This window comes from Mercenaria mercenaria, chromosome 2, assembly GCF_021730395.1.
Source record: "Mercenaria mercenaria strain notata chromosome 2, MADL_Memer_1, whole genome shotgun sequence".
NCBI lineage: Eukaryota > Metazoa > Mollusca > Bivalvia > Venerida > Veneridae > Mercenaria > Mercenaria mercenaria.
This window is the reverse complement of record NC_069362.1, coordinates 49361906-49386133: the sequence shown is the minus strand read 5'-3', so window position 1 is coordinate 49386133 and position 24228 is coordinate 49361906. Positions and strand designations below refer to the sequence as shown.

General features: G+C 36.1%; 1 protein-coding gene across 2 annotated transcripts in view; it reads left to right on the top strand.

Annotated features, from left to right (window-relative positions):
• The window catches only part of LOC123562715 (coagulation factor IX-like), a 28116-nt gene extending 5668 nt beyond the window's left edge, over positions 1-22448 (top strand). For both annotated transcript variants that reach the window (XM_045355320.2, XM_045355319.2), the window contains exons 3-8: positions 3257-3345; positions 5510-5666; positions 6433-6553; positions 8325-8479; positions 16748-16802; positions 17869-22448. In XM_045355320.2, the coding sequence (XP_045211255.2) occupies positions 3257-3345; positions 5510-5666; positions 6433-6553; positions 8325-8479; positions 16748-16802; positions 17869-18002 (711 nt within the window). In that variant the 3' untranslated portion in view covers positions 18003-22448. The remainder of the gene's footprint in view (positions 1-3256; positions 3346-5509; positions 5667-6432; positions 6554-8324; positions 8480-16747; positions 16803-17868) is intronic.
• The last annotated feature ends 1780 nt before the right edge of the window (positions 22449-24228 follow it).

The window sequence follows — 24228 nt, the reverse complement described above, 5'->3', positions numbered from 1 at the left end:
CAGATTCTAACTGACCTATATATTATCAAGACAAACATTCTGATCAATTCTCATGAGTTTCAAGCTTAAATTGTAGTCTCTAGAGTGTTGACAAGATTTTCCTTTGATGTGGCCTAGTGACCTAGTTTTTCACCCCACGTGACCCAGTTTCAAACTTGACCTAGAAATCATCAAGATAAACATTCTGACCAAGTTTCATAATGACTGAGTCACAACTGTGGCCTGTAGGGTATTCACAAGCGTTTCCTTTGATCTGGCCTACTGACCTAGTTTTTGAACCCACATAATCCAGTTTCGAACTTGACCTAGAGATCATCAAGGCTAATATTCTGACAGAGATTCATAAATATTAGGTCACAACTGTGGTCTCTAGAATGTTCACAAGCTTTTCCTTTGATCTGGAGTACTGACCTAGATTTTTATCCAACATGACCCAGTTTCAAACTTGACCTAGAAATCATCAAGATAAATATTCTGACCAAGTTTCATCACGATTAGATCACAACTGTGGCCTCTATAGAGTGTTCACAAGCATTTCCTTTGATTTGACCGGATGACCTAGTTTTTGACCCCACATGACCCAGATTCTAATTGACCTATACATTATCAAGACAAACATTCTGATCAATTATCATGAGTTTCAAAATTAAATTGTAGTCTCTAGAGTGTTGACAAGATTTTCATTTGATGTGGCCTAGTGACCTAGTTTTTGACCCCACATGACCCAGTTTCAAACTGGACCTAGAAATCATCAAGATAAACATTCTGACAAAGTTTCATAAAGATTGAGTCACAACTGTGGCCTCTAAGCTTTTACTTTGATTTGTCCGGGTGACCTAGTTTTTGACCCCACATGACCCAGATTCACAACTGTGGCCTCTAGAGTGTTCACAAGCTTTTCCGTTGATCTGGAGTACTGACCTAGTTTTTTACCCCACATGACCCAGTTTCAAACTTGACCTAGAAATCATCAAGATAAATATTCTGTCCAAGAATCATAAAGATTGGGTCACAACTGTGGCCTCTAGAGTGTTCACAAGCATTTCCTTTGATTTGACCGGCTGACCTAGTTTTTGACCCTACATGATCCAGATTCTAACTGACCTATATATTATCAAGACAAACATTCTGATCAATTCTCATGAGTTTCAAACTTAAATTGTAGTCTCTAGAGTGTTGACAAGATTTTCCTTTGATGTGGCCTAGTGACCTAGTTTTTCACCCCACACGACCCAGTTTCAAACTTGACCTAGAAATCATCAAGATAAACATTCTGACAAAGTTTCATAAAGATTGAGTCACAACTGTGGCCTCTATGCTTTTACTTTGATTTGACCGGGTGACCTAGTTTTTAACCCCACATAACCCAGATTCAAACTTGACCTAGAAATCATCAAGGCAAACATCCTGACCAAGTTTCATAAATATTGTGTAACAACTGAAGCCTCTAGAGTGTTCACAAGCTTTTCCTTTGATCTGGCCTACTGACCTATTTTTTGGTTCCACATAACCCAGTTTCAAACTAGACCTAGAAATTATCAAGGCAAACATTCTGACCAGGTTTCATAAATACTGAGTTACAACTGTGGCCTCTAAAGTGTTCACAAGCTTTTACTTTGATTTGACTGGGTACCCTAGTTTTTGACCCCACATGACCCAGTTTCAAACTTGACCTAGAAATCCTCAAGATAAACATTCTGGCCAAGTTTCATAAAGATTGGGTCACAGCTGTGGCCTCTAGAGTGTTCACAAGCATTTCCTTTGATTTGACCGGGTGACCTAGTTTTTGACCCTACATGACCAAGATTCTAATTGACCTATATGTTATCAAGACAAACATTCTGATTAATTATCATGAGTTTCAAACTTAAATTGTAGACAATATTTTCGTTTGATCTGGCCTAATGACCTAGTATTTCACCCCACATGACCCAGTTTCAAACTTGACCTAGAAATAATCAAGACAAACATTCTGACAAAGTTTCATAAAGATTGAATCACAACTGTGGCCTCTAAAGTGTTCACAAGCTTTTACTTTGATTTGACCGGATGACCTAGTTTTTTACCCCACATGACCCAGATTCAAACTTGACCTAGAAATCATCAAGGCAAACATTCTGACCAAGTTTCATAAATATTGGGTCACAACTATGGCCACTAGAGTGTTCGCAAGCTTTTCTTTTGATCTAGCTACTGACCTAGTTTTTGATCCCACATAACCCAGTTTCGAACTTGACCTAGAGATCATCAAGGCTAACATTCTGACTAAGTTTCATAAAGATTGGGTCACAAATGTGGCCTCTAGAGTGTTCACAAGGCAAATGTTGACGGACGACGCACAACAGACGACGGACGACGGAAGCCGGACAATGACCGGTCACAATAGCACTTCGTGCTCTGGTGAGCTAAAAAGTGTTTGAATGAGTGAATTTGTAAACGTTTTAAAATAATGGCCCTTGTTCTGATCAAGTTAGTGAAGATGCAATGCTGTACAATAAGCTGTAAGAGGACATTAGACATGCATATTTGTTTGCAAGCTGCATCACGTCCAATGTCTAAAATTCGGATATAACCTAATTTGTCTTTTCCATGTTGTCAGAAATAGTTGTTAATGATATTGTTTTCTTTTATACTGTTGAATCGCATTTTAGAGGTGTTTGCACCGACATTGGAAAAAATTCATAAAACAACGAATATTATGAACCCATGACCACATGTATGCCGATTGAAGCTTATGTGGTTTAACTTCCTCCTTGCTCTGATTCGAGCCATTTAAATATCTTTTCTGCATATGTCAGTTAACCTAAATTTTTAAACTGTGGTGATAATAATTCACGCTGTATTTCAACATTTTACAAATTACGTGAGTTGCGGTTAATGTAAAACCATGAACACATGATTAAATGGGAGAGGAGTGCAGGCACTTGTAAACCTAAAATAGCACTCTCGTTATGCCCTCATGCAATGATAGGCTTAGTTGTGCCAGTTACCGTTTAAGGCACGCGATTTCCATTTTTAACTGCGGACATAATACATTTCAGTGCAAAAAATAAAAATAAATCTATAACCAAAGGTCTGCAATCATATACCAAATCAACAATGTGTTTGGTGCTTGTATTGAACTATTTGTACAGAAGATACAAATGTAGGCACACACATCCTGTTAAAGTAGTCAAATAAAATACTACATCGATTTCATACCTCACTTAAAAATTGCAATATTTTTAACGCATCGTTTCCATGGTTTCCTCTTCAGGTGATGTTGAAAAAGGATGGGGAAGTAAAATGTGGTGGCAGCATTCTATATAACAACGTTATTCTTACAGCAGCTCATTGCCTAAAAGGGTTTGTAATAATAGTTTGTCATATCCGTTACATGAGTAACTTCCGTTAGGCCTACATGAGTGGCATTTTCACAGAGTCTTGTCCTTTCAGTAAGAAAGGACATTCATTATATTAATGCAACTTTACCTGAATACGGTCCTTCCGGCTACAAAAGCTGAACCGTGCATTGGCGTTATGGGGAAATGAACATTAAATAAATAATATATGCACTGGTAAATATTACTTTAAGGCTTGCATTCCATATGTTTGATTTCGAAATAAGGTTAGAATGATGACGTACAGCCAAACCGTACACGTACAGGATGGTAGTCATCCGAATGTGACGTGAACCCTAATATACAATGGACCGTGAAATGGTGAGGTTTGTGTGTGTGTGTGTGTGGGGGGGGGGGGGGGGGGGGGGGGGTCCTCCTGCAAGTCCGGTATGGTGATCTCCCTCGAGATAAAATAAAACTAAGAATGCATTTCGTGGAATTTGACATACCTGGGAATTAAATTATGTTAATCAATGCATGCTTGTTTTACAATATTATACTGAGATGATCTTGTGGACTTCCCATTCAGTTAGCTCTATGTTATAATAACAGATGCCCTCGTTTATCTTTAAATGTTAATGCATAATTATTATTATGTGCGGTGGTATGTTTAGGACAGGCATTTTTTTTTAAAAGATTTAATTATCTCGTGCGCACGACATCTTATCTTGAGCGCACGGCATCTTATCTCGAGCGCACGACATCTTATCTCGTGACCTCGACATCTTATCTCAAGCGCCCGAAATCTTATCTCGAGAGCACGACATCTTATCTTGTAAGCTCGACATCTTATCTTGCGCGCACGACATCTTATCTCATGCGGACAACATTTTATCTTGAGCGCACGATATCTTATCTCGTGAGCACGACAACTTGTCTCTATCATCTGAAATCCGCTTATCTCGAGCGCACGATATCTTATCTTATGAGCTCGACATCTTATCTCGAGCGCTCGACATCTTATTTGGTGAGCTAACGACAGCTTATCTCGAGCGTATGACATCTTATCTCGAGCGCTCGACATCTTGTCTATATATATTGAGGCCCTTCTCGGGTATTCAAGTCATAAGTATGACTGCCACCGATTTTGCTTTTGTTTCGTTTATACGTTTGCTTGCAGGGTATTAATTTAAATAAACAAACTGAACAAAAAGCCAGCAAAAATCTGATGATGACGCAAGGGAATATATTTAAGTCCTTGACAAAATAAAGATTTAATATGTGGGCTTTGCCAATAAATATAAGAATTTCCCCGTGTCCCCTTAATTCATGCATGTATTTTTTATAACTTTTCTGACAATGTGCGATTTGATGCTATGAGTCAAACTGCGATTAGTAGCTACTGTAACATGCAGTAAGCATCACTAATTATGTTCTTTTAATTTTAAAGATAGGATGACCAATTATGTGCACCCCTCTCCCAAATGATGTGATAAACTTGTACTTGTGGGAAGTTTAAGTCTGAATTAAATAGGTGGGACACTAATTATCTACTTGTTCGTATGTTTTAACTTATGAAATACATTCACACAAAGGCACTAATATATATAGATTAGATGTCGAGCGCTCGAGAAAAGATGTCGTGCAATCGAGATAAGATGTCGAGCGATCAAGATAAGATGTCGTGTGCTCGAGATAAGATGTCGAGCGATCGAGATAAGATGTCGTGCGCACGAGAAAAGATGTCAAGCGATCGAGATAAGATATCGAGTGCTCGAGGTAGGATGTTGTGCGCTCGAGATAGGATGTCGTGCGCTCGAGATAAGATGTCGAGCGCTCGAGAAAATATGTCGTGCGCACGAAATACGATGTTGTGCGCTCGAGATAAGATGTCAATAAAAACATGTTCAAAAGATACCATCGTAATTATGCAACATTTATAAAAACTTTTTCTCGAGTATGGTCTGGTTGTTGTTCAGTATACCATGTGATTCATAGAGCACTTTGTTCGTGAAATATGACGTCTGTCTTAACGTCAGTATGGACGACAAATCGATAGCAACACTTAGAATAATTACCGTCGCTTTTTGTTTTGGCACAATGATGTGGAATCAACCACCAAACGCCTGACGTATTGTACTGATCACTATACGGGTATAATGATTACGTTATTTTGTTCTCTTTTGTAGTGAAACCAATCTACAGGCATGGGAAGTCTATGTTGGAAAATATCACAAGGAAAGCACAGATGAAACAGAAAGACGCCACACAATAGAACGTTTCATACCCCATGAAAAATTTAACAGCCGAACCTTAGATAATGATATAGGATTACTTGTTGTAAAGGTAGATATCACTTACATGATATTCTTTAAAGCTATATAATTTTTCATGAGGCATTTGAATCTTTGTAATAGTCGCTTACTTACATGCGACTGGGTAAATTTTGGGTTTTAAATATCCCGTACATGTAAATATGTGAATATATCTTACAACATGTAATGTTAACTTTATGGAATGAAGTCTTAGTTAATGTGCAAAAAAATGCGCACGATTGCGACCTTGTATAATATGACAGGAAATGTAATTTAGATTAAAATACTGAAAATTCTGTATCTCACACACTCTCAAAAACATAAAAACAAAAATAATAATAATTGCCTCTCTTCATTGCCACTGGAAACACTGGTACTGTATGGCTATCCCAAAATTAAAGCTTTTTGTAAAAGAAATAATGGCATTTACAAACTAATTCAGTGTTCTAATACACATTGATAGTGTGTGCATTGTAATATGTAACACCTAATAAACAGTACGGTAAACAACTTAAATATGCTTACATAGACACTGTTACATGTAAGTAATTGCTCTTATTTTCAGATATGAAATTTGAACATAATATATTTTTGAATTAACTATTTTTCACAGTTACAGTAGCTTTATTTTACTTATCACCAGTACATAACATAGCTTATGTCAGCGAGTGGTGGGCTATTACATAAATGTCAAGGATGCTCTAAAAATATATACCGTTCCATTAGGTTTCTTAACTACTACTTTTTCATCTATCTTTCACATTTACCCCTCGACTGATTGTTCCCTACTTTAATAGGAACCAATTGAGTTCACAGATTACGTTCAACCTATATGTCTGCATCAACCCAAACCACCAAAGAACAGAGTCAGACCACCCAAAGGCCAGTGTTTCACTACCGGGTGGGGTAAAACAAAAGGTAAGAAAGACATCGATTTGAAATATTTTCACGAATGATATCCATGTTTGAAGCATGGAGGTGAAATCTCACTTTATTTCGTGGGCACGGGATGAAGTTTTGAAAAGATTTTTTAAACAAAAGGATATATTTCCCTATTTTATATCGCGGCCACGAGGCAAACTAAAAGGAGAATACCTTTTGCGAAAGAAAAGCGTCATTTTGTATCGTGGCCAGGAGATGAACGGAATGACATTTTATTTTCTCGGAAATAGGAAAAACGCAGCAAAGAGTGCCCGCTTTTCAGCTTTTGCTGCTTTTTTAATTTCAAGAAATTCCTCAGTTTATTTTGTGGCAACGAAATAAATAAACGCAAACTGTTTTTTTTTCTTTTTAATTTATTTTCTTTCAGTTCTCGTAGCCACGTATAAGGTAGAGAAACACAGCTTTTGAAAATAATAAAATCCTTCAGTTTATCTCATGGCCACGAGATAAATGAAAAATACATGTGCCCTCCATGCTTCCGTACTTTGGACTAAATGTGAATTATTCTGAACCAACATTTCAGACCTTTTAACTTTAGGAAGTACAGTACAACCTCTCCAGAGCGGCCATCTCTTAATCCAAAACCTCTGTATAACAACATCATCAAAATGTCCCTAAGCTGAAATATACTATCAAATTTACCTCTCCAGAACAACAACCTCTACATAGTAGTCAATGTTTTTATCTCCCAAAGGGTGTTGCTCTACAGAGGTTGCACTCTAAATGCATTTATTCATTTGTTTGATCAAGATTTGATAAAATTTGTGAAAAGATCTTTTGGAGGCAAAAAAAAAACAACAACAAAAAAAACAACACAACATAGAAAATTAATATTAGCACATTCAGTTTGACTGAGTCTGTTCATGAGAGGTAATGGAGTGTCCAATGCCTCTCACGCGCCTTAGAACCGGCTTAAGCGGCACTCTTGTTTTTTAGTAAAGATGAAAGTATTCCGTGATTCAAAAAGACCAGAAAATATAGGAAAACCGAGTCTAAGTACGAGGAGATGTTTTACAGCTGCCGCGAGGCTTTTAAAGACTGATGTTGTGATAGTTAATAAAATCTGTGAACATCCTTTAGAAGTATAGAGTGCAAACAAGCAACATTGTAACAGATTCGGTTTGATTGAGTCTGTTCACGAGAGGTAATGTAATGTGCAATACCCCTCGCGTCCCATAGCGCCGGTTAAAGCGTAGCTCTGTTATATAAAAATGGTGTGTTCCCGGATATATTTCCAACATTATGATATCCCGGGCGACAGTCTATTTATGACATGGATACCCGCTAATCCGGAATTTGGTAATCTGGTTGCATAACATTTATAATACATTCTAACGCAACCGGATTTGTTTTTCTCTAACAAAGCAGACTGAAAATGAGTGGTATTATGCAATTATTCACTGTTTGTACGTCATTGCGTAAGACGTCATAGCGGCACGCTGGAAAGAAGCCCGCACGAAACAGGCAAATATTTGGTTGATGTCCTCAAGGATTATACTCCTTGATTACGTTGAAGAATCGAAATGATATATCACAAACAATGGATTTGCTCTTAAATAAAATCAGTATTTGTCGTTTAGATGCGTATTCTTAATAAATATCACTTGGATTGTGTCATCGTGATATAATTCTCTCATCTGAACTAGAAACGATGGTTTTATTTATTGGCAAATTAATGTTTGGGATATATTATTGCTTAGTTTTTGTAACTGTTAATATTACTGCTTTTCTTGCATTATGGCAACAGGGACTGGACATGATGATGTGCTCAAAGAAGTTCAGCTCGACCGAAAAATTCCTTTATTGTGTAACCAGTTTTTGTTTGGACCGAAATTAAAATCACCACCAAAAGAGAAAGGAACTGCTTTTTGTGCTGGCTATCAGAACGCCGATGCATGCTATGTAAGTTTTCTTGACATTAATATATTTGAACATGTAATGGAGCCGAACAGTTAAGGTCATCGACATGGAGTTACTTGCCTTTCACCGCTGTGGGTTCTAGACCTTACTTGGGGAGGAATTTTTTCTCATGTGAGAAAACCATCCAGCAGACTAACGAAAGGTCGGTGGTTCTACTTCCAGGGCGGGAACCTGGTCTATAATTGTGTCAATGTGGCATTAAAAAAAAATATATATAAAAGAATTGTACAGACTGGAAACTGAAAGCTGGGAGCAACACCTGAATGTAATATATTGCATGGCAGTTCAAAATTACATTACTAATAATTGACAGGAATATCTTTAATTCTGCGTCATTTTTAAATCATTCTTAGTATATAATATGGAATGCAATCTTGCAATCTTAGTTATTGCAATGTTTCTAATTACTTAGACTGATATGAATGCTGTTAAAAATGTTGGAAGTGACTCTTGATCTAAATCTAGAGTGACACCAGCCGTTACACGGCCTGTAAACACTGACTCCCTCTCTTTAAGTAGGTGAGTTGTAAAAAAGAGCCAATGATACTTCCGAGACGATGCTAAGGACCAGAACTTTACGAGAAATGTAAACAAAGAACGTGGGTGTTGAAATTTTACATTCTGTAAAGAATTTAAGACCTTATTTATAAAAAAAGGGCAATGTAGCTCCACTCAGACATGGATATTGTCAGAATAATTTGTATTTTTGATATATTGATAACGTTACACATAAGCAAAGATAGTGCATGACTCACTTTTCTTGCTACCATTGCTATAATTATATTTGAATTGATGTAAATAATTGGATTTTGGTCATTTATTGACGATTTGGGTTAATTGCAGTCTTAGCTGGATCCTAGCATCACACATTATGTTATATAAAATAGTTAAAGGGAACCAGTTATTTGCTAAAGCAAGTACCCGTTGTGAAATACTATGTACAGATTTGGACCAATCAGAAACAACTTCTATATAGTAGTACCAATCAAAGATCATGTCTGCTAAGGTATAAATAGGTAGATTGATGACAGAGAAGTCATCTTCTCCTGGTCCGCCGAGACGTTCACGTCGTGGAGAGGGAACAAATGTCGCTAACTAGGTCAACATGTATATTGTAGTATATTGTCACATGGCCTAGTTAGAGACACATGACTGACATCGGCGGTAGTGGCCCTAAAGAGAGAACAACAGCCGAAGGAAGTTCATCTCGCCGAGATATCGTTATCGACTACACATCCTTTTGCCGAGACACATGTATTCGTTTCCATCGTTCTCCATCTTCGACGGCTGTCGGCTTTTACCTTCGTTTTATCCGGGCTGGGTGTTGCTTGGCGGCGGTTCATCCGGTTCCACTGTTTTGTCAACTACTACCGGCGGGTGTGGAAGGAAAGCTCCCAAAGAATGTCAAGTAGGTCAATCCGAAACCTAGTTAGGCTGGTCCTAGCTAGTTCAACTCAACACTAGGAGGACAGAAGACTGGAGTTCCGGCTTATAGACGATGAGCAGGCTGGATGGACAACGACGTTATCTGCGACGACATGGCATTTCATCGGTCATTCGTTTTGCCATCATGAGAGCGGTGGCGGGGCGACAAAACTTAGGCAACCAGAAGGCGTAGTACACCAATTAAGTTAGAAGACGGAACTGAGGTCAACATAATGGCGTCATCAAAAGTCGGACAAAACACAGTTAGTGCCGTGAGATGACCTGATAATTAAACAACATTAGAAGACGACAACCTTAGAAGACGGACATCTAGACCACTCAACTCAACTTTAGACTACTCATCTTTAGACGACTACAACTTTAGAAGATATAACTTTAGATCAACAAAACTTAGACGAATGCTCGCCCAGATGGAGTCTATCCGGTGGCGAGGGTAAACAAACGCAAACACACACACACACACAGAAGTCATTCTGTATCCAGCGACTGAAGAAGAGAGATCGAGGATTCAACTAATAATTTATCCCAGTACCTTGATAAGGAAGTTATTGCAACTACCCTGTCAGGGCGGATAATTTATTAAAAAGAAGACGTTTAAAGTTCACAGACTAAAGCAGAGTTGTAGAATTTCAAGAATGTCTCGAGCTATAGGGCCAGCGCATAGGAGTTTTACCTTAACGGTAGTCGAATGCTATAGACGATAGAAAATAAAGGCTGAGCACCGGAAAGCTGAAGCAGAGACCCAGAGTTTGGTAATCTATTGAGAGTTCCAGCTTACAGACGGTTCAGCGTTATTGGCGAAGTACAGCTAAGGCATCGAGAATATACCTATATGGTAGTTAAGTGCTACATATGATAGCATATAGGCGCTGAGCAATCAAGATTCAGGGCAATTATATTGAGTTTCAACTTCAATTAAGAGGACAGAGGCCGAGCATCTATGCGATAGGACTCGTGATTCAAAGACATTGTTTGACGGGAACTTCAACAAAAAGACCAGTCATGTATAGAGTGTCAAGCCTATAGGAGTTTCAGCTAATTATTATTAACTGAAGATTGTTAGTTTGAAACATTTAGTGATTTGCCTGACCCCTGGAATTATCTAGCTCATAATTGAAATCATTTACGAATCATTGGTATACGAATCATGTAAGGCAAGGTAGCCAGAGGAAAATTTTTGTATGAGATATTTGGTCTCACCAGCTATACGTTTTAACAAACGTCATTCTATACTGTATAGTTTGTCAGCTAGTCTAAGACATAGTCACCTTAGCGATTGGACCTATTTCATTGTTCAAGATACTAAAGGCGTAGGTACTTCCATGGGTCATATAATTCGTATCCTGACAGTTAACTTCTAATGTTTGCAGGTTGGTTTGTAGAGCGAAAGCATTTTGTGACGTGGGGACTTTTGAAAGTTGTGAAATAGGACAAGTTCGAACCCAAAGTGGACATGATATTATGTTTATATAAGTGCACAGGCGCTTGAAGCTCTATCAATAAATATGTGCATTACCATATCCCACCCAACTAATATACTATGAAATAGTACAGGTTGGCAAGTAAATCTTGTCTTTTTTGTCATTTTTTATCGACTGATAAACTAGTTGAATCACATGTCAACTACCAATGAAAACACCTTTAAAGTGGTAAAATAATCATTCCTCTTAAATGGTATGCTGAGCCCATCTAGTAAGAAACATACCCAAGTCGTTCATTTTATTCGTTATCGTACACTATCGAAATCACCCTACTGGTATTCCGCCATACCCTATCCAGCTTCCGGTTTTAAAATTCGAGGTGAATTACGTCTGAGAAAAACCTAAATTCGCCGAAAATAATTTGTAACAACAGAAAAACTATAAGATATAACCCATTAAATTAGATTGAATATACTGGATTTCTTCTGTGACTAAGTACTTTTGAAGCTCAAAATATGTACAGATAAGAGTTCCAAGAGTCTACTAGTCATCTATAATTCCCATTACTAGAGGACTGGGAAACGATCATACATGTATTAGCATCTGAGTTGTGGCCACCTCAGAGTCCTTTAGAAAGATGTTTGATATGGTTAATTAAATCGTAAATTTTCAATATAACCCTTCGATTGGTCTTTGATGATTAACTTTTTAGAAGTTATGACAATTAAAATGTCTTCATTATTTTAACAACAAATGTATTGAAAAATAAGACCACCGACTTTGTTCAAATGATCAATCAATGCATATATAGCAAAAGAATAAAAGATTCGCTCTGTGTACATATGCTCGGTCATATTAGTGCAAGAAATCCGTGCATAAAAAAGAGGCGAAGTGTATAACTTCTGTGAAAAGCATGATATTGTATGTAACGAAAATAAATCTATAATAAACAAGAAATATCTTTAAAAATGATGGTCGGCGAATTGTAATAAGGAAAGAAGTTTATGAATTTTTCATCTATCATTCATCTTTCATCTAACATTTTTCAAATTGCAAAACAAAACACCGCACTTTAACAATTTAAATGGTTCTCTTTTAATCTTTCGCAAAGGTCTCGTAGGGTTGCAATTTTGTTTCGTTTATCCTTAGACGAATAATTACAGCAGTAGTTTGATTAGGATTCATGAAGCGGTTCATGAGAAGTTGTCATTAAACGTGTTTATATTTTTAGCTAAATTGGTCCCTATCCCCATTTGTAACAAAATAGCAGGAGACCTTACGATATTGTTACACATCGGGTTTGATAAAAAATCCATTACATTTTAGTGGTTAATGCGAAGAAAGGCATATCTACTTTTAGCTACAGTGGTCCCTAATAGGGCCCAAGTTCCTATATAAATAAATTTGGAAGAGGACCTTATAATGATGCTCCAGACCAAGTATGACAAAGATCCACCAAGCTGTTCATGAGACGCTGTATAAAGGCATTTCTAGTTTTAGCTCTAGCAGCCCCTAAAAGGGGTTAAATGTCCCAGCTGAACAAAGTTGGCTGCGGGCCTGATAAAGATGCTACAAATCAAGTTTGATTAGAATACATGAGAAAAAATCAATTAAAGGATTTTTTTTTATTTATTATTTTTATTTATTTCTAAAATAGGCCAACTGATCCCGCTTTAACAAATGCATATTCGCTATTCATGAATCTTTGGACAATGACGTCACACCCATAAAAAGTGAAGGTCAAGCAAAACATACAATTGTAATTATTTCAACATTTTTGTTTCATAAGCAAAGTTTGTCCGTAGTCATATCACATAGATAAACTGTATGCAGCGTACCCTCATTTCAGAGTAATGAGATTCAGTCATTATATAGCATATATATAATAAAACAGATTTCAACTGAGTTCAATATTTGCATACCATACTAAAGAAAAATATTCATATATAATAAATCAGTTAAATAATTTATAACAAATATATCAAAGCAAACAAGTTCTAATTTTAATATGCAATCTGAATAAGTCACAAAAGCAAGAAACCTTTTCATATACAGACGACAATGTTAACAAGGAAAATCTTTTAAAAAGCACTTCTCTACATAAAAGACTCTTATCACACCCTTATGCATGTGATACGCAGACCGTATTCAGCTCTTTCCTTAATTTGATATATGTTGGTATTTGAACAGGATTTTATCATATTTATTAAACTTACTTATCATTTTGAGATATATCAATTTTCTTGCTAAATATACTGAGCCAAAATTAGCTTTAAAACTGTGAACAGCGTCGTTTAGGATAAACGTTTTGTCTACATTTCACTCAGCGTAGCACAATCAACAGAGTGAAAGAAATTGACACTCTCGTCCAATCAGGCAGAGTGTTACATAAATCTTCCGTTTTGATAAATTATCTCTAATGCGTTATCAAGTTGTTTGATTTGCAAACTGAAGTCACGTGGCATAGATAACGAAAACGAATTTAGACGGCGTCGCCGAAAAAGTAGAAAATTGCAGTTGTGGTACATATTTAACAATGTTTTTACTTCAAATATACAACAAAATGCATTATTTGCCGTCCTAACTTTAAAAATATAGCGGGGGACAATACACCTATACCATCTTAACCACGCCTGCGTACTTTGAAAAAGGTTCCAGCTACGCGACTGAGTCGCTTTTAGATAGTCTTCACCATGGTATTTACATAATTATGCTCTCCAATGATTAAATGTTTTTTTTTCTAATTTCTTGTTAACTTATCCAAGAAATAATTCAGTTCCATGCATTCCAGCGGTCTGTGTAACGATAATTTCCAGAACATCAACTTTCTTTCAAGGGATACATGAAACTGAATAATAAACACTTGACGGGCCTCAATGGTTTCATTTCATTACTGACGTAGATAACAAATGACGTCACATGCATACAGTAGTACATGGAAATAGCTGCAGCCATGTTAATAATGACAGTTAAGATAAAAGGTGATAAATGGACTTTGGAAATAACTATGTTATTGGCGATTTCGTGAAAAACACATTCGTGTTAACTTCGGCAATCGGACATTCAGCTTCTAAAATGTGTCAGGTACTGTACAGTTTACACTTTTAAATTCCTTTATGTTTCAAACCAGGGGAGAGGGTAGCAAAAATATTCTTCCTGTTCCACAATGACCAACTGGTATTTATAAATGACGCTACAATTTTTTACGAGTTGAACAATTGCTTGTCCTTGTTCGTGCACATTGTGGGATGCAAAGATTCTTAATTTGTTGCTAAGCGATACATTCTCTCCGACTGACCGAAGTTAGATACGAAATGGCCGAATACCAGAACATTTTATGTACTTTATATGCAAAATGTGTATTCTATACATGAAATGAGTCCTAGACATATAATAACGTACAAAAGTGATTTTTTTTATCTTTGGAATGGTGCATCATGGACACAAAAATCCAACGTCATTTGCCTTCAAAATCGCCGTTTAAAAAATCGAAATGAGGCGTGAAGTTGCCAACCCGGATCTCTTTCAGAGATCTACGATTTCTTCTAGATATTTTAACCTGCACATATTTTTCATTAATAGAGCTTCAAACACCTGTGATATGTGTATATATTCGCCCTAAATTACACAAATCAGAGATTTCAAAGTCATCGTACTTATCTTGTTAAAAAGTATGTCTTATTTCTGCATAACCTACGTAATTTGTTGACAGGTTCCATCCTCTATGTGCATTTGTGACCCAGAGGAGGAGCCAGCTTTAAGGTACAGAGGTGGCATAAAGAACCAGAGGCGGAGAACAATGCGCATTTAATTTAAGGGTATTTAACTCTTTTAAGCGGTCAGCAAACTCTCCGTTTTTTCCTAGACATTTGCTCTTCTTAACTTTGCTTTGTTGCAACATGTCTAATGGCACTGGAACATAGGATCATTAGTGTATTCAATGTAAGGGTAATTTCATATTCGACACAGTTTTCAAGGCCAATGATTTTTCTTTATTAAACTGGGTAATGTAAACTATGTAGGAATGGTTATGGTTATAAATCTTATTTATTCTTGGAATTTACTATTATTTTAAATATTTGGTTTGTTATTTGTTAAGTCACGCTTAAGCTGTGCTAAAAGTCTTACGGATTGGCATGTTAATACAGTAGCCTAATTTGAATAAAAACGTGAAAACATAACATTTTAATTTGTTTGTTACCTTTATGATATATGGGATAAAATAACTTTTGGCTGTAAGTTTTAATTTTCTTATTAAAACAAGGCCGTTTACATGTCCATCAATAACACTTTAAGTTTTAAAGTGTGACTTAACACACAACAAACGAAGTATTGGAAATAGAAGTGCAATTTAAAAATAACTATAGTTTGAAATCATATCAATTGCCGTAATAGTTTACACTATTCAATTCAGTTCCGAAATTTCGAACGGTTGGTCATGAAGACTGTGTAGAAAGGAAAATTTCACTTACATTGGAAATATCATATAAAATTAATGACCCTATGTTCGAGCACCATTAGCATGTTATACAGAGAATAGAAGAGCAAATATATCTTAATACAGTTTAAGGAAAGGGTAGTTTGATGATAACCTAAAGGCATTAAACAACCTGAAATTAAATGTACATTGGCTCCACCTCTGGTTCTTAGCGTTACCTCTGCGGCGCTGGCTCCTCCTCCTGGTCACAAATGCACATAGACGGCTGTAACCCGTCTACAAACCACTAAGGTTATACAGTAGTAAGACATTCTTTCAACAAGATATGTACGAGGACTTTGAAATCTCTGATTTGTGTAAATTAGGGCTAAATATATACCCATATGCCCATTTTGGGTCCGAACCTGTCCTATTTCGCAACTTTCAAAAGTCCTCACGTCACGACAATTAATGTTTTCACTCTGCAAATCAACCTGCATACGTAAGAAGAAGTATAACCATTTCTGAGTGGAACTACATTGCCCGTTTTTTAAATAAGTCTTCAATTGTTTACAGAGAGTAAAAGATCAACTCACCCTCTTTCTTTGTTTACATTTCTCGTATAGTTCCTGTCATTAGCGCCGCTAAGAAAGTGTCATTGGCTCTTTTTTTCAACTCATCTCCTCAAAGAGAGGGAGCCAGTGTTTACAGGCCGTGCGTTAGTGAACATTAAAAATAAATTTATCTGCCATACAATCCCATGAATCCTGTTTACTGACGCTTTCTAATAACAAGTTATCTTTTCTTGGAAAAAGGGTTTTTGTTGAATTTCTATGTCAATATGAAGACATACCTTGTTTGTTCAGGTTCAAACGCACAATACTGAGATGTATATTTTGTTGGTGTTGTGTAACAAATATCTTTTGGATCTTAGATACATTAGAGAAGTATATTGTTTATTTACAGGGAGACAGTGGCGGGCCATACAGTTGTAAAATCGGGGGGAAATGGTATATAAAAGGTATTACTAAATATTTTTCTTCTTTAAGTTAATGAACTGTAACTTTATTAAAGCTTTAAGAAATGGTGAAAGAAAAATAAACAATAATCACTTCATAAGCGGATGTCACATTGATTGAATTGATATGATTTCATTTGATTTACTAAAAGTTATTGTGATAATATATTTGTCTTATCAACTGATACAAACAGCAATGCATCTGACATCTAAGTATGTTATCATTTTTACAAATGAAAGGAAGATATCGCAGAGAATAATTATAATTTGATATTTCTTCAGACATATAAAGTGCATTCTATATATTCCGTGACACACACGCACACACGCACGGACACGTATCCAACTATAGCTCTCGAAGCATATCCCGGGATGACCCATGAAGGTTCACAATTCATCTGTTAAAGCAAGTAGTGTTAATGATAAAAAATGCAATATTGGTTAATGACTTTAAATATTATAGTAAGAAATTGCTACAGTCGGTCAGACACAACTAAATACGAAAAAAGTAGCATCCAATTAAAGGGCTAAACACCAACCATGCTGTGTTATCCAAAAATGCTGTCATAAACTACTTTAACAAACCTGTTCAGATTCATGTTCAAATTGTGGTTCTGTCTAAACCAATGTGTTAAATTCTGGTTTATTAGAAATACGAAAATATCAGATAACTCATGATCTAATATTGCTCCTAGATATTTTGCATTGTACGACCATAACAATCTGTTGAAAAACATTTAAGTTTTAATAACTTCCACCTTGTTTCAAATAAAAAACAATCGGTTTTACCCAGATGTAAAGAAAGTCTTATTATCAGCTCACTGATTTACTGCAACTGTCAAGCTCTTAATATAAATCATTATTTATAACCTTAGAGCCTTTATGAGAGAATGTGATGACACTATCATTTTGATGAAAGCCTGCATATGTCACTTACACTTTTGCTCATATCAGTCACAATACACTAGAAACAATAGATGCCCAAACATACTCCCTTGAGGTACAGCAAAGGTATACTTTTGATAAGAGTCTGTAATTGCATGAACTGTTAAAAAGCTTTACATTGCAGGTATCGTAAGCTCTGGCCGTGACTGTGGGCAGCCCGGTTGGTACGGGATATATGCCAATGTACCGATGTTTATCGGTTGGATAAATCGACAAATTACTTTATTAGATCTAACATTATTATTAAGGTCCCTTTGATATTAGTTTGAGCCAAAAGATATTTTTCACCCAATCTGACTGGAGTACTTGATCTTCTCAACGAACCATTCACATTCATCTTTCTGTATATTTAGATTTCCATAGTGCTATTTTTATTTTCGCAAATCTAGTTTTATTTGAACCAATCAGACGACTCGTTTCAACAAGCAGAACCATCAACATAGCGTTGAATGTCAAATGTGCAGTCAGTCCGGGGCTAGAACCCGGGACCCCTCGCTTACAGGGCGAGTGCTCTACCGACTGAGCTAACCGGCTGTCTGACACCTTACGTGACAAAGTCCGTACCGTGATTTCTCGCAAAACGAGAGGGCGTAGTCACGATGTGGTCGTCATAAGAATTGTAAATGTGAAAAACCCAGGGTAATTATGTAGGGATAATACACGTTTTTTTTGTGTATTAACCTCTGCAGAAGCCTGCGGGATTGTTTGGTGACCGAGACCAAAGGTCGAGGTCACAAACATATCCCAAGGGCTTCTGCAGATGTTAATACACAAAACAAACGTGTATTGTAGCTATTCTTGCATAAAAACATTTCACGACGACTAAATGTATTGTTTCCATACGTGGTGACTTTACGATTCCGGTACATTTTCTAATTACCACTCTGGTTGTTCTTGGAAATGGTAAACATGTTTTAAATATCCGTATCCAGGGCCCAGAAATAAACAACACCATCAGAAGTACATCCTGAAGGTTTTCAAACGATATTTAAATCTCTAGTTATTACAAATATGAAATTACTAATAATTGTACATGTAACTTAACAATTTGGTGAACAGGAGCACAATTTCAAGAAGAATAACTTTACATTCGAGTTAAATTGTGTACGGACACATTTGGAGTACGGATGAGTACGAACGTAGTGTCAAGGTTTCAAACTGATTATATAAATTCTTTGAGAAATTAGATAGAAACATACCGATTGATACTTACCAAAATCATAGATATGGTTCCTAAAAACAAACAATCTTTCTAGTTACACGCGATTCTTTAACATTCACATTTATCTACAAAAACTAAAACGACGCACAGTTCTAAAAGGGGAGTAAACAAGGGAAGAAGCGAGTACGAACATTGTTGGGGGCAGCGCATTTGGCGTTGGTAACTGATACAGCAAAACATTCTATGGTTTAGATTGCATCTTTTATGTTACATGAAGAGGTTTTTATGAAAAGAACAAGACGCAGATACCAGATGTCAGTCTGCGCAGAAATACAGTACGACCCTGGGAAAGCATTTCAAAAATAAAAATCGGGTATTAACAGCATGTGAATTGCCTTGTTTGCACACGATTTTTCTCATGTTAATTAATACATGGGCGGATCCAGTGAAAAAGGTAGTTTTTATGCAAGAATAAATGTTTTAAACTTCTACTTTCACTTTCAAAATGTTGAAAGCAAGGCTCTGATTGGCTAGCGGAATGGTAATCAGAATGAGGCTATCAATAGCACGTCTTCAGATCCAAAGCGTAGCGTTAATTAGAGATGTACTTTAGTCAGATTGTTTTTCGCCCAACATTCATTATGAAATTAAAATGACTTATGTCCATGTAGTTGTATGTATAAACAGTATTGTGTGTAAGGTAACTAATAAATGTGTAAGTTCCGCTGTATGAGTGTGTTTAAGGTAATGGACTCGTAACGGCACTCGGCAATATCCGTGTGATTACGTATATTCGTAAAGCAGTTCGGCATTCTCCGGACATAACTATAACTCAACGCCTATGTGGTTTTCCGTAAAAATAAAATGGGGAATGCCGAAACAGCATTTGAAGAATACGTAATTTGCCAATTCTAATTACCGGTCCACTACCTGAAATGGCAATTAATGATTGAGCCGCGCCAAGAGAAAACCAACATAGTGCCTTTGCGACCAGCATGGATCCAGACCAATTAACCTGCACATCCGCACAGTCTGTTCAGGATCCATGCTGTTCGCTTTCAAAGCTTAACCGTTAGCGAACAGCATGGATCCTGACCAGACAGCGCGGAAGCGCAGGCTGGCCTGGATCAATGCTGGTCGCAAATGCACTATGTTGGTTTTCTCATGGCGCGGCTTATATGATTTTAGTTCTGACTGCAGCTGAACATAGTCAATTAATATGTATAACCAAAGTTAAATATATTCAATAAGGAGTTCCTAGTTTTTAATAAATTTATACTAATAACATATTTTTGTGAAAGTATAAGATACATTTTAACGATATTCATGTTCCTTCATCAAATCAACATCCAAAATCTCTTTGACAATACACATTATTGCATCAATATTGTTGTCGGTTGCAAAATGACATTTTAATGATATCCAAAATCAAGATGAAATGTAAATTTCAATAAACATCAAAACGTATTGTGGGAATTACACGTGTCGGTAGGTTTGGCTTAACACCAAATTTCTGTTTGCTTTGTCGTGGTATAATGGACTATTTGATTTCGTTTTTGTTGTTTTTATATTTTGTATATACGAAGTGTTTCTGATTATAAATGAATATACAGAAAACTTGCGACTTATCAAAGTTGAGATAAAATTTACTGATTCGAATTACATTAGTGAGAAACACACCAACGTTTTACCAGCTAATCCTTTCATAACAAATGTGACCACAGATTAACACGCACATTAAGATATAAGTTATATCCTTTTCTTCATATCTTAGAAAAGCTTTAGCTGCGGATAAAGTAATGTGCGTTCCCGTAAGATTGTTTCCCATGTTGCTCTGTCTTCTACAAAGGCACCGAGTACACGCGCTAAAGGTTCGTAAGGATAGCTTTTTGTGTAAATTTACAAGAGCATTTTTGCGTTTAACATAATAATTGTGTATGTTAGGCTTTCACATGGCGAGGATAACTTTTATTTACACCGTCTTCTGACTTTGGAACATGGTGGTGGTAAGAATGAAGTCAGGTGCACCATAAACCGGTTTAAGCCCGCTGTGTTTGATTTATGTGTGTGTTGGTCGGGTGCACGTTCGCGTGCCGGGTTAAGGTCTGGGAGGCTGCGATTATTTTTAGAACCCGGCTTTCCCTGATGGATATTTATCCTAGAGTTTACATTTAATTAACAAGAAGCAGCTATATCAAACGCTCTCGGGTTATGCCTCAACAAACTGGTCACTTCAGGTTTAGTAATATATTGAAAAGATTTTCTAATTTCCAAGATATCAGAGGAAACTCTTTGGACTTGGTAAAACGCAAAAATGATAACATCTTCTGAGAAGCTATTTGCATGTTACGGGAAAATAATCAACATATTTATAGACTTTAGAAATGACCATCCGCCAATAGAGAAAACAAAACAAAACCAAAAGATAACACAAGCACTATTAACAGAATACATATATTTGGAATTCATTTGCAACATGATAAAGTATGACCCTAGCAAATTAAATGAAAAAAAGTATTTTCCAATCCGATTCAAAATAAACATTAAATGCTCTCGGGTTTTTGTTGAAAAGCCAGACGCTTGATAAGTTCGATTCTGTTGTCATTTAGATTTCAATGTACAATGCTTTATTTACCCCATTGACATTTTATGCAGCTATGGCAATTTGATAGTTAACTGATATTTTATTTAAAGTACTTCCGACACAGAATTAGAATTATCGAAAATAACACTTTATTTTCACAAGTACTTACTGCACAACAACTTGAATTTTAAATTTGGGATTTGAAAATTTTATTTTCTATAGTGTAAAATCTTACTTTTCGAAAATGGTCCGTTTCATCACTGTCTTGTTGCCGTTGTAACGCACAACAGCCGTTTTAGAAGAGAGTTTTTATTATACTCAATTGTTTAACATGATAAAAACGTTTTGTGTGATGGGTTATGAAGTGTGGCAACGATTTTGAAAGATTCCCCATATACAATTTTTCTCTTGAGCAGTGCATAATCTGTGAACTTCAAATTAACCCTTATCATGCTGGTCACGATTGATTCAGTCTTTGCGACCAGTGTAGATCATGATCAGCCTGCACATCCGTGCAGTCTGATCATGACCTGCACTGTTCGTCATTCAGTCAGTATCTTTTTGGTAAGCACCCCTTTTGACAGTTAATGGTACTGTCCAAATTGAAATATGGACAAGTTCATTATAGCAATTTAGCAGGATAAGGTTTAATATTTTGCTTACGCGAATACTTATATAAGGACGTATGCACATTGGAATATAACCGTCTATAACATATTTTTGTTAATTACTTTAATTTATGCTATAAACATGTTACTCTTTCACTTATAGAACATGTCTTTTTGCACAAAATGAAATAAAAACTAAATATATCATTTATGAACTAAGATTTGGTATAAAAGTATTATGAACCAATAGAATTTTAAAGTATTTAATTTAGATGTCACAATGTCATAGTCTATGGGCTAAGAACACTTTGTTCTCATACCATTTGATGAAATAAAACAATCCTAATTCACTTTGATGTGTTCTTCTTTTTATATTTTTCAATGTTTGAATACAATGGCACCAATATGTTTTCTACACTACTGATATTCAGTCTAATATTTGTAATAAAACAAAAAACATGGTAACACTGGCCATAATTTTATCAGATCACGTGGTCCCCACGTCGTTTGAGTAGTGAAAGTTACGCAGAACAAGTGATTCCTGTCTTTAAGTATGAATTTAGAAATTTTTACCCGTTATATACCTTATCAAATAAAAACGATTGGTGCACCTGGAGTGCAAAAAGAGTCCCTTTCTTAGTACTTAATGTTTATTTAGCTGAGATTCGTGCCGTTTCCTAAAACACTTTTGTACAGTCCGACGGGAGGTTTTTTTTTTTGTCAGTTTTTTGAAAATTTGGCATAATAAAAGTACTTACGAGGATCGAATTATTATTTAGCACTTCGTATTTAATGAGCTTCTTCTTCGTATATTTCTATATCCGCACACGGATTCTCCTGATTCTTGTGTTTGGTAGAAATACAAATACAAGGTATTTTATTTTATCTTGCCTCCTACAAGATTCTTGCATTTCTATTGGTCAATAGACGTCACGTGGAGACAGGATATATTCCATATCCTGCTAGTATATTTCAGATATGAATTTTGATTTAAAAAAAAATGGCTGACGCTTTGTTAATTTACAAAATATTAGATTATAGCATGTAAGTAAAGGGTAGTCGGCAAGATAAAATCGTTACACAGCTTGTTGGTGACAGGATACGGGATATACGCTGCAGTGTAACTAATAATACAAAATGGCTGCCACACTGCTGGCTTAATTGAATCAAGCCAGATTATTTATAAGCTCCGGTGATAGTATCGTTCCCGAGAGTAAATTTAGTGTTTTCTTGCCGATTTCATTCTACTTAAGTTGAGGCTCATGAAGTTTGACAAAAGTTAGCCGTAAAAGCGGAATAACTCTGTATGGAATACACGGACGTTGAAATCTTGTTTTGGAAGTTAAGTAGTAAATCATCGTGAAATAAAGGAATTGACATATTTGTTACTCAGCAGTTTGTTGTAGGATCATTTAATCTACGTGCAAGATAAATGATTTAACAGGAAACGGGATGAAAGCCGAAGTATCAAGACATTTATGACATCGTGATATCCGGTAACTTTCGAAGGGATGGAACAAGAAGTTTTTTAGTGTTTCTAATCTAAACCAGTTCATAACCTGTGTAAATGAGCTTTTGTGTTTTGTGATTTAACCAAAACACAGGTCGTTGTGCACTTTATGGCTGGTGTAAATCAACTAGTGATGACCAAACAAATGATTTGTAGGATTCCAGTCTGCACTGTAAGTAGCTTTGTTAATTTACAAAATGTGTTGATTATAGCATGTAAGTAAAGGGTAGTCGGCAAGATAAAATCGTTACACTGCTTGTTGGTGACAGGATACGGGATATACGAAAATAATTAGTAAAAATAATCCAAAAACTGAATATAAAGTACAATTAAAATTTGCTTACTGTTGGTGTAATTATGATGAACAGTTCATGATGCACGAAACAAAAAAAGTCATACCTATGTATTTAAATAGCTGGTGTTGTAATCACCGGACCTGACAGTGGACGGTCTAGTCTGTGTTTGTGTTCAGACCATTTGTATCGTCCATAGGAGATAACTCTATACCGATATAGGAAAGATTCAGCTAGATCAAGAACATTATTACAGGACTATTTGATTAGTGTACCATCGTTGAATGCAAAAAAAACAACAACAACAAAAAAACAAACAACGCAGCA